Raw genomic sequence first — 12446 nt, 5'->3', positions numbered from 1 at the left:
TATATAATTTTTTTCTTTTTACATTTCATTTATTTATGTATTTGTCTGTTTTTGTGTGTGCATGTGTGCCACAGCACTAGTGTAGAGATCAGAGGACAACTTGCTAGAGTTGGTTCTCTCCTTCTACCACGTGGGATTGAGGGACTGAACATAGGTCATCAGACTTGCTGGAAGTGGCTTTACCTGCTGATCACACTGGCCCAGAGAAATGCCCCTTTAATGTGAATATTTATATATATTTTATTCTGCTGCTCATAATGTACTTTCCTTTGGCTAATTTTCATATTTTCTCTTACAACTTATTTTGGACTATTAAGATTCTGATGTCTCCTTCCCTCCCTCACTCTCTCTTTCTTCCCCTCCCTTCCTCTCTTCCCTATTTCCCTCCCTTGGTCCCTCCCTTCCTCCCTCCCTCCCTAGTTCCTCCCTCCCTCCCTCCCTCCCTCAATCTCTAGTCTGTTCCTGAGACAAAGTCTCTCTGTAGCCCCAGCTCGCCTGGAACTCACTATGTAGACTAGGCTCCCTCCCTCCTTCCCTCCCTCCCTCCCTCCCTCCTCCCCTCAGTCCCTCCCTCCCCCCAGTCCCTCCCTCCTTCCTTCCCCTTTCTTTCTTTCAGGGTTAGAAAATGTTGAGCCTTTTGCACCTGGAAATTTACAATTTTCATAAAATTTAAAAATTTTGACCATTCATTCTTCAAATATTTTCTGCACATGCTTTCTTTCCTTTCCCTGGAGAATTCCAATTGCACATATATTCAGTTTATTTGAAACTGTCCCACAGCTTACAGATTTTCTTGACATTTGGTTCAGTTAATTAATTTATCTTGCAGTGCTAGAGATTAAACCCAGGGCTTTATACATGCTAGGCAAACTTTGTGCTATTGAGCCTTTCCCCATTAAAGATTCTTATTCTTGCCAGGCATGGTGGCACACGCCTTTAGTCCTAGCGCTCTGGAGACAGAGGCAGGTGGCTGGAGGCCAACCAGTGATACCTAGTGTGAGACCCAGTCTCAAAATCACCCCCTTCCCCAAAAAAATCTTTTTCTTTTTTTATAATTTTGGAGCTGTTTTTAAAAATATTTTATTTGTTTTTATTTTATGTGTCTATGTGTAATGACTGCATATAGGTAGGTACACCCATGTTGTGCAGTGCCTGTGGAGGTGAGAAGAGGGCATTCAAGTCACCTGGAACTGGAGTTACAGATGGTTGTTAGCCACCATGTGGGTGCTGGGAATTGAACCCGGCTCCTGTACAAGAGCAGCCAGTGCTCTTAACTACTGAGCCATTGCTCCAGCCTCTTGGGACTGTTTTGAAGATCTTTCTCTCTATTTTTTTCTACAGGAATTACTCTCATTTGGTATGGATTTCATCTCTACAAATTCAATTTGCATGTGGTTATTTTCAATATCTCCACATGTATTTTTAATATTTTATTGTTTTTATTTTATTTTATGTGTATGAATGTATTGCCTGTATGTGAGTAAATGCACCTGTATTGTGAAGTGCCCATGGAGGTCATCCACATGTGTTTTTAAAATTTAATTTCTTGGTGCTGGAGAGATGGCTCAGCAGTTAAGAATACTGCCTGGTGTTGCAGAAGACATGAGTTCAAATCCCAGCACTCACATGGCAGCTAACAACTATCCGTAACTCCAGTTCCAGGGGATCTGACAGCCTCTTCTGTCCTCTGCGGGCATTGCATGACACAGGTGTACTTACTTACATGCAGGCATAACACTCATACACATAAAATTAAAAAAAAATTTAATTTCTTGCCGGGTGTTGGTGCACAGCTTTAATCCCAGCATTCAGGAGGCAGAGGCAGAGGCAGGTGAATCTGTGAGTTTGAGGCTACAGGGAAACCCTGTCTCAAAAAGACCAAAAAAAAAAAAAAAATCCTCTGAGTTCAAGATCAGCCTGGTGATAGAGTGTTTCATGTCAGCTAAGACTACACAGTGAGACCCTGTTTCACAAAACCAAAAAATAAAATGAATAAAATGTAATTTCTTATTGAATTTTTGTGAATTTCATACAATATTTTTTGATCATATTTAAAACCTCTCCTGTTTCTGGACCACAGCTTTCTAACCTCCCACCAAATTTCTGTACTCTAACACCTCCCTGCCCCAAATTAAGGCCTATAGAGTCAGGATTGTGTCCCCAAATAACCTTTGATGTGGATTCATCCATTGGAGCCAGGTCAACCTACTAAAAGTCTCACTCTTAAATAAGATTGACTCTCCCTTCCCAGCAGCCATTGACTGCCAATAGTTCCTCAGGTAGGTTTGGGGTTTCTTACCCACTTGCCCATGTCTGTGTTGAGATTTAGTCTGGCTTGAGCTTATGTGGGACTTGTTTGTGCTGTCAGGATTTCTGTGAGTTCATATGAGTTACTGACTAGCTATCCTTGTGGTTATCCACCACCTCTGGCTCTTATACTATTTCTGCCCCCTCTTCTGCAATGGTCCCTGAGCCTTGGAGGCAGAAGTTTGATATAGGTGTCCTAATCACGGATAAGCACTCTTTAGCCTCTTATTCTCTGCACGTTGGCCAGTGGGTCTGTGTTAATCACCATCTGCGGCATAAGGAAGCTCGTCTGCTGCGAGTTTATCGATGGTTAATGCAGACAGGTCTGGGAAAGCTGCACACATGTTTTTGAAGGTGTAAAATATAGTTTTAATAGTAATTTAACTCAATTTTGAGTTATTTTCAGTTGATTTATTTCTCTTTTCATTGTATATCACATTTTCCTGTTTCTTTTGCTTGCTTAGTAATTAAAAATATTGTTAGGAGTCAGATATAGTCAATTTTATTTTTTTGTGTTCTATATAGTTTTGTCTTATAGGCTGAACTTAGCCTTGGGACACATTTGTTTGGAAACAGTTTGATCATTTTGAGTATTGTTTTTATTTTTATTTTTTTGGTCTTTTTGAGACCAGGTCTCCCTGTAGCCCCACCTGTCCTGGAACTCACTGTGTAGACCAGGCTGGCCTTGAACCCACAGAGATTCACCTGCCTCTGCCTCCCAAGTGCTGGGATTAAAGGCATGTGTCACCACGCCCAGATTGAGCATTGTTTTTAATGCTTACTAGCTGGGACAGCACTGCTTATTCTAGAGGTAATTTTTCCCTACTTCTGAGGCAAGATCATTCTGAGTACTCTATCAATTGCTCCAGGATTGTGAGTTTTTCAGTGTGGTTTCACTCTCTGTGTGAATGCTGGGCACCACTACCTCCAGCTGGTTATTCTGTGGCCTTCCGTAGTCCCTGTATATGAATGTGATGATACTCAACTAGATGTTTGAGGTAAACTTTCTATAGGTCTCTAGAGGTCTCTCCGTACCACTTTCTCTTCCCTGGTTTGCTGTAATGTGAACTCTACTGTCTTGCTTTCTCCGGACTCTAAATTTGTCTCTTCAGTTCAGTAGGTCTGCTAGGCTCTGCTTGAGTTAGCCCTCCTGAGCCTGGCTGAAAACTGGCTGGAGCAGTCACATCACTCTTCGCATTTGTTTTCAGTACTTAAGGCATCACTCTTCTTTCTTGCCTTGCTAACTATTTTATATATTTTGTGCATTTTGTGGTTGTTACAAGTTGGATGGTAAATCCTTTTCTGTTACTTCATCTTAGGTGGAAATGGAAGAAGTTTTATTATTCTTTGTAAACTTCTGTATTTTGTGAGATTCATTTGGAATGTAGAGAGTGTTTCCCACACAGTACCTAGTGACTCGAAAGTACATAATGACTTGATATCAGACTGGGGCCTCCGAAACATGATATGTCTGTCTACTCTGAACAAGTCTTCATCTCTTAGTTAAGCACACATCAGCCTGAGTTATAGCTAATGACATTTAATACTAGACTTCTAGCCCATTACAGTGTAATGAGAAATATAGTTGCCATGTCTTGTGTGTCCAGTGGAATCTAATTAAATAGTAAATCCATGATTCCCTCCCTCCCTCCCTCCCTCTTTCCCTCTCTCCCTCTTTCTATCTCTTCCTCTTTCCTTCTCTTCCTAATTCCCTATCTTTTCTCTTTCTGAGACAAGATTTCACTACACAGACCAGGCTGACCTCCAACTCCTGATCTTGGCTCAGTCTCCCTAGTACTAGTATTGTGGACTGTGCCACCATATTAGGCAAGAAAGAATGACTTCTTAGTTTTGAATTCTAGTTCAGAGTAGGATCATCTGATTCATCTACCTATATTTACAGTGCTACCTCCTTCCCACAGATGGCTCCTACGTGCATACTGACAGCATACTTTCTGACCAAACTCATTTTGATTGCATCCATTCTTCAGATATTTTAATTCTTAAAGTACACAGATTGACACCTAAAATTATGTCTTGATAGCCATAAGTTCATCTGTATCTTTAAAGCAACTCTTCATATCTTTTGTTTGTTTTGAGACAGGATCTCACTATGTAGTCCAGGCTGGCCCCGAATTCACAGAGATCCACCAGCCCCTGTCTCCTGAGTGCTGGGATTAAAGGTGTATCCATGCCTTGTACCTGTTAGTACCCTTGGAGATCAGAAGAAGGAATCAGATCCCCTGTAGCTGAAGTTAACAGGTGATTGTGAGCTGCCTGATGGGTGCTAGGAGAGAACTCAGGTCCTTTGCAAGAGCAGTACATGCTCTTAATTGCTGTGCTATTATTGCTCTAGCTTCAGCCTTCCCCCTTGCTTTGAGGAAGAAGTCTCATGTTGCTCAGACTGGTCTTGAATTTGCTATGTTACCAGAGACTGGCCATTTTGCCCCTCCCATTTCTCTCTCATCTCTACCCCTTACTGAAACTATTTCTTCCCAACAAGCCCCTCCTACTTTGATGGCTTTTTCTTGGTGGACTCACTGAGTTTAATTATGGTTGCCTGCATGAATATGAGTCGGGCTTATTTACTTGAACATGGGCAACTTAGAGGCTACACACCACTGAAGAAAAAGACACCTCTCCCATTGTACCCATTAATTGCTCATAGTCCTCATTGAGGAGTGGGGCCTTCAGAGCCCCTCCCTGATACATGATGAAATGGTGACAGGTCCAGGCTTGCGCAGGTCTTATGCAGGTAACCACAGCTGCAGGGAGTTCGTAAGTGTAATGGCCATGTCATGTGCAGAAGACAGCGTGATGCAGCAGTACTTCCCAAGTTCTAGCTCTTACACCTCTTCTACCCCCTCTTTGGAGATGTTCCTTGAGCCTAGGAGGGGGTGATATAGATGTCCTGCTTAGGAATGAGCACTTCACAGTCACTTAGTCTCCACACTTGACCAGTTGTATTAACTATCACTCAGTGCACAAAAGCTTCTCTGATACAGGCTGAGAGCAGCACTAATCTACACTTAAAAGTAGAAGGTGGTTTGACTCATGTCCATTTAGTAAAATAGTAGTAGTAAGTTCTCCTCTAGGACTTATGACCTTTGTTCTCTAGCTGTGGGCTCTTGAGCAAGTTTATGGTACCAGACATTAGTTCCCATCTGTGAATTGAGCCTTATTTCAATCAGAAAATGGTTGGTTACCCCCATAGTAGTCATTCCACAGTTGCACCAGTGAGCATAGCTTGCCAGGAAGGGTCTATTGCAGCAGCTTGCATAGGACCTGGTCCTGAACTCTTGATCTTCCTGAAGGCTTGTAGTATAGGCATGCCTGACCATGCTTGGCATTCTTCCCTTTTTATATATTACCATTATTTGTTAACTATGCAGGTACTCATTTCTTCTTATGTAGATTCTTTTGTGAAGCCATCTTCACTGTCATCATATTTATTGACTTAGAAATATTAATTTCTTGAAAGATGAGTTCTAAGAATCTTTTACATGCATACTTTATGTTTGTCCCTTAATTATTTTATGAAGCATTTACTGAACATTGAATATTCCACAGATATAGGGATACCCTGGAATAGTTCTGTGTAGAGAACTCTGTTCATACTACTGTCGTAGCTTGGTCAGGCTCTATGTAGTTGTCTTTGTTTCAAATCATTTTGTTAATAACAATATTGACTTTGTGTTTCATTGATTATGAGATCTGACTTGTAAGGTAAACATGGTAGAATTTCTTTTTTTTTGGTCTTTGTGAGACAGGGTCTCCCTGTAGCTCCAGCTGTCCTGGAACTCACTATGTAGACCAGGCTGGCCTTGAACTCACAGAGATTGCCTCCTGAGTGCTGGGATTAAAGGTGTGCACCACCACGCCCGGCCTAACATGGTCGCTTTTTAAAGAATTACATTTATTTTTAAATTGACACACAAAACATAAAAATTTTACATATTAACAGAGAACCATGTGATGTTTTGGTTTATGAATACATCATATAATTTTCGAATCAGGTCTAATGATTCAAAATCATCATCTCCTCAAACGTTTACTATTTCTTCAAGGAGAACATTTAAATTCTTCTAGCTTTTTGGATATATAGTACATTATTGCACATTAGTAACTACTGACCATTATTTCACAATTCTTGAAGTCTTTCAGAGAAGTAGGTAACTTTTTTCATGAGTGCTTTGGATCATTAAATTGTTAATATCACTTGGTAAGAGATGGAATAAAATCTACTAGAGTCTACAAAATACCAACTATAGTGATAGCAAATCAACCATCTTCAGAAAGTAAATGGAGAAGTCAGCCAATCTTTTTGATGGGCTTTGATGTAAAGCAGTTCCTTAATATATATCAATATGAAAGTGACTGAAATTTTCTGTTTTTAGCAACTAAATTGATCTTAGGTTTTGCTTTCCAGGTGGATTGGACTCTGAATATTGGAGAGCAAGCCCTTGATATATGCATTGTCCCTTTCAATCAGTCTGCATCTTCTGTCTTTGTCCTTGGTGAGAGGAATTTTTTTTGTCTTAAGGATAATGGGCAAATTCGATTCATGAAGAAGCTTGACTGTAACCCAAGTTGTTTCCTCCCATATTGCTCAGGTGGGTGGGAACATTTCTCTTTTATATTTTTGATATATTAAGACCATGTAGTGTGCATACATAGACACAGACACACACCCCCACACCCACCAGAAAAAATAACACTCAAACACAAATTTAAAACATCTAGGAAAATAGTTTTATGTTGAATGTGTAATGGAAACTTAAAGACTTTCAAAGTTTGAATAGCACTTTTATATAAAGCACATTCTTGGTTTTGTCAGTCATTTTATGTTGCTTAAGATCACTTGTAGAATTGACTTATAGCACACTAGTGCTTTCCATAATCTACCTTTTCAAGATGCTGCCATGAGTACATCAGTCTTTTATAAACAGAACAGTAATATCTGATAGAATGACTTGCCCAAGACAAGGCCAGTAAATCATTAGTTTAAATGTGTTACATGTTAATGAAATTCGTACTTTCTAGATGAAATGCAAACATATTGGTCACTTTCTATGTGTGTAAAATGGTTTGTTCCTTTTTGCTTTGGTAGCTTGAAGTATTATTACCTAAAATCTTTATGTGTTAAATCCAAGATATTAGAATTAGGTTGTAATATAAATCCCACGGAAGTAGTTATACTGTTTTAAGTGACCATTCCTTTTTTTTGTTGTTGTTGTTGTTTGTTTGTTTTTTTTTGAGGCAGGGTCTCCCTGTAGCCCCAACTGGCTTGGAACCCACTATGTAAACCAGGCTGACCTTGAAGTCACAGAGATCTGCCTGCCTCTGCCTCCTGAGTGCTGGGAGTAAAGGTGTGCGCCACCATGCCTGGCCTTACATGACCACTCTTACTATCTTCTTTCTGTATCTTCAACCTGCAGTTTCGGAAGGAACAATAAATACTTTGATTGGAAACCATAACAACATGTTGCATATTTATCAGGATGTGACACTGAAGTGGGCCACTCAGCTTCCCCACGTTCCCGTGGCAGTAAGAGTGGGGTGTTTACAGTAAGTGGTTTAATTTAACACAATTTTATTAAAGCATTTTGTTGAGTTTTATCTTTCATGAAGCAGGGCTCGTCCTGTCCCGGGCTGGCTTTGAACTCACAATGTTCTTGCAGAGCTGTCACACCTGGCTCTGATTAAAGGATCTTTGTCAAGGAATTCTGTAGAATTTTGTGCAATAATGGCAAGTGATTTCACTAAAGAATTATAGGTGATATTGTAGTGTAAATATTAGTAGTAGAAATCAGTTTTCATGGAAAAGTATGTAAAATGCCTTAATTCCAGTATTTCTGGGAAGTTATGCCTCATGAATTAAAGATGGAAACTGTTGATGAAAATGTTTTTCTTGATAGATTATTTTCTTTAAAATGAAAAATATATCTTCTAGTACTTGATGGGTGTATCAGTTATTGTTAAATACTGTGACCAAAAGCAACTTATGGAAGAATTTGTTTTGGCTTATAGTTCCAGTGGGAGAGTCCATAAAGGGGGATGGGGGGGGGCATGGCAGCAGGTGACCATATCAGGAAGCTGAGCAAGTACATCTTCAATTACAAAGACACACAAAACAAAGAGAGCGAATTGGAAGGGGGGTGAACTGGAAATGGGGAAATCTAGAAGTGGGGTGAGGCTATCAACTCCCAAAGCCCTACCCCAGTGATATACTTCCCTCAGCAAAGCAATACCTCCTAAAGACTCCATACCTCCCAAACACCACCACCAACTGGGGACCAAGAGTTACATACTTGTGCCTATGAGGGACATTTCTCTTTCAAATCACTTCTTTCCACTCCCTAGCTCCCATAGACTCATGACCATATCATAATGCAAAATATATTTAGTTCAACTTTAAAAGTTTCCATAGTTTTTAAAAGTCTAAAGTCTCTTCTGAGACTCAGGTCATTGTAACACCCTGTAAAATCAGAAAGACAAATTACATCCAGCATACAATGGCACAGAGCATATAGTCACATTCTAACAGGGAGGAATCGAGGCATAGTGAGCTGGAGCTCTGGCCTCTTCACATGAACCTGAAGTTTTGGACCCCTACCATGAGCCACAGTTCCATGTACCTCTGGTGTTAGGCTGATTGTGGAACACAGTAGAGCATGGAGAACTTCCTGGTGTTGGGCAGCAGTTTCAGTCTCCTCTGAGAGATTACATTCCCCACAGCCCCCTCCCCTGAGGTCTTAGGTTGTACATGGCAGAGGCTTTGCCTCTTATGATGGGGACAGGGGAGGCCTCTGTTATTTACAGTTTATGGTCTTGGGAGGACTGACTCTCTGGAATGGACCTCTCACCTCCCCTGAGTACCAGCTGTTATTCTCACTCCACATGTGGCCCTGGGTGTTCAGGCCTTGATGTTGGACCTCTCCCATTACCAGGCACCAAGAGGTTTTCTGTTATTTTTCTATTATTCTTCTACAGCCCCAGTATGCCTTCACCTATGCCCTAATTGAACTTCTAGAGATAAAAATCACAGTCTGAGAAGTTAAAAACAAAAAGAAATAGTGCTGTAATAACTAAACTGGTATAATTCTCAAACTAAAAATATGTAATTATATCTTAGAATATAAATATGAAATTCTGTATGTCTACTATAATTTTTGAGTATTGTTTGTTGGCAAAACTGTATTACCAAGCTTCAATGAAATTTGTCAGTGTTCCTCTGTGTCTGCCATTTCCAAATTCTCCACCTATGCAAAGTCTTTCAATATAATCGTGTTACTTCTTTTTGTAATTTTACATGTATGAATGTATTGTCTGCATTTGGGTAAGTGCATCCATGTCCTGAAATGCCTGTGGAGGTCAGAAGAAGGCATTGGATGCCTAGAACTAGAGTTACAGATGGTTGTTAGCCACCATGTGGGTGATGGAAATCGAACCTGGGTCCTCTGAAAGAGCAGTTAGTGCTCTTAACTGCTGAGCCAGCTCTTCAGTCCCCATGTTACTTCTTAAAGAAAGCAATGCTAATAAAATATTTTTAAATAAAATAAAAATAAAATGTTGGGCAACTTTGAATAAGTGTTGGGCCTTTGTAGCTTCTTTAGAGAAACATCTCTTCAAGTTCTTTGCCTATTTTTTATTCAGACTGCTTTCTGCTCTTGAGTTATATGTTAATTTTTTATCAGATTTATGGTTTTCAAATACTTTCTTGCATTGTGAAGTTTGCATTTTAATTTTATTGATTGCTTCCTTAGTTGTCAAAGTTTTAGCTTAATGAAGTCTCATTTATTTTGAATTTGTTTAAACTTTTACTGTCATATTAAAAATCATCTCTACTAGAAAAAAATTAAGTGAAAAATATAATACATATCTTAAAATTAAACTTATAAAATTCATCAAAAGCAACAGAAATATGACACAATTTATCAGTGAGTAGTTTTTCAAGATCATTAGTGTAAGAGACAAGATGTTGAAAAACTCTTTAGCACCTTAGATTAAGTGCAGGAACTGAAAGTCTCATACATGTCTAGGCATAACTTTCTCTAAAGCTTCATATAGTCCCAGATATCTTCAGGTCTGCTTATTTAGAACATTATTGCTCATTTCAAAACTCTTCAGTGGTACCTGTATTTAGTAATCAGGATGAGTTATTGCCCTGGTGAGGAGCTGAGTGTAAAATATTGTTGGAGCTGATGAGGGCCATTCATGTTTGAGTTAGTGGTTAATCCACAGTATGTATGCTGCAACTCTATCTAGAAAACACGAAGTATATTTTTTTAAACTTTAAGAAAATGATTTATTTTATGTGTATGATTCTTTCCCCTGAATATATGTAAGTGCACCCATGTAATGCCTGCAGACGCCAGTAGAGGGTGTCAGATCTCTTGGAACTGGAGTGACAGATTGCAATCAGGCGCCATGTGAGGACTGGGAACTGAACCCAGGTCCTCTGAAAGAACAGCCATGCTCTTAATTGTTGAGCCATCTCTCTAGCCCCAGTACTAAATATATTTTTTTAAAGAATCTGCTTTCTTTTATTTTAAGAGAGAACCATCACTTATTTGTAATTGTTATGCATTTAACAGGAATTATAGTTTTTAATAGTTGAAGAATGATTAACATATCTGAAATTGGCTTTTGCAGTGTCTACCAGATGGTCTTTTAAAGTTCAACGAAGCCGACTCACCAGACATTTTATATCAGATATACTTAGAAAGATTTAAAACAGGAAAAACATCTTGGCACCAGGGCAGTGTCATCTGTTTCTCTTCAGGGAGAATAACTCTTACAGCAGTTCACAATAGCCTTCCAAAACCTGTTTGTTCTCTTTGGTCCCACTTGTGACAGCTCAGGTGCAAGAAGGCAAATCCACACTGGTGGGTATGTAGCCAACATGTTGGCTAATTTTGTATGTCAAATTAGGGTCCATCTGAAGTTGATTCTACTTCCAAGGTAGTGGCATCAGGCACTTTGACTTTATTGAATACAACAGTTGTTCCAGTGACCATTGGAATCCTAGGAGCACAACTGAATGTTAGGATAGTACTTCTCCAGATACAAAAGTTTCTTGCTGTTAAAAGCTCCATGCCATTTTGTCTGAGTTGCACATTTTCACACTTTGTTTCTACCTTCAGTTAATGAGGGAAACAAGCACACAAAAACCCTGCACCATAATGGATAGCAGTACAACAACCATGTTCTTCATGAAACTTAAGCTTTACAAGGTTTAACCAGTCACCAGCAGTCTGGTCCCATGATGGTACACCATCATCAAAAGGTCAGTCAAGAATATGCATGCACTGGGTATGGTGGTGGACACCTTTAATCCTAGCATTTGCAAGGCAGAGGCAGGAGGATCTGTGTGAGATTGTGGCCAGCCTGGTCTATATAACGAGTTCCAGGCCAACTGAGGCTATGGGAAGACCCTGTCTTGAAACAAACAAACAAACAAACAAACAAACAAACAGACAACCTCCCCGACAAAAAAGAATATGAATGCCTTCTTTTTTTCTCCACAAGAGTAGTGTTAAAAGCTGCTTCACAAACTCTTACTATTGTGGTAACTCCATATTTCGTTTTTCTTTTTAAATTTTTACAAAAACTTTATTGAGAATTTCATACATGCATATAAGGTGTTTTGATCAAATCCATGCCCACTCCCTCCCCTCCAACATTCCCCCCTCTGTAGAGGTAACCCTAAAATCTTTTAAGGATTAGGTACAAGCTCCCAAATACTTTTGAAATTTTTGGCCTTGGGACAGAGAATGTTGCTAACAGGCCCAAGGACATTTTGCCTTTTAGCTAAGAAACTGGCTACTTTTCTTTGGGGTCTTTTTACCCTAACTGCCTAGCCAGTTCCTACCTCCTATTCTTATCACACCATCCTTTGAAGAGGTTACCCAGATTGCCGGTAGAGAATAGGGATGCCGCCACTATGGCTTCTTCCATGCGGAACAGGGACACAGGGTGAGGCAATTGGAGTACCCCTTCAGTGGGTCTATCTAAAAGACTCCCAAATTGCATAACTCTTGTCTCTAAGGGAAAAAGAAAGTCCTTGAATCGTGAATAGGAGATGTGAAGGAGAAGTAAAGGCAAGAGTAATTAGCATTACAAGTTCTAGACAGGGA

The 12446-nt window shown here is 39.7% G+C and overlaps 1 protein-coding gene across 2 annotated transcripts in view; it reads left to right on the top strand.

Annotated features, from left to right (window-relative positions):
* Positions 1–12446, top strand: part of Bbs9 (Bardet-Biedl syndrome 9) — a 530763-nt gene that overhangs the window by 151509 nt on the left and 366808 nt on the right. For both annotated transcript variants that reach the window (XM_017795755.2, XM_008823689.2), the window contains exons 8-9: positions 6737–6920; positions 7746–7875. In XM_017795755.2, the coding sequence (XP_017651244.1) occupies positions 6737–6920; positions 7746–7875 (314 nt within the window). The remainder of the gene's footprint in view (positions 1–6736; positions 6921–7745; positions 7876–12446) is intronic.

The sequence above is a fragment of the Nannospalax galili genome, unplaced genomic scaffold (genome assembly GCF_000622305.1).
Source record: "Nannospalax galili isolate Female #2095 unplaced genomic scaffold, S.galili_v1.0 scaffold1149, whole genome shotgun sequence".
Classification (NCBI taxonomy): Eukaryota; Metazoa; Chordata; class Mammalia; order Rodentia; family Spalacidae; genus Nannospalax; species Nannospalax galili.
This window is presented reverse-complemented; position numbering and strand designations above follow the sequence as displayed.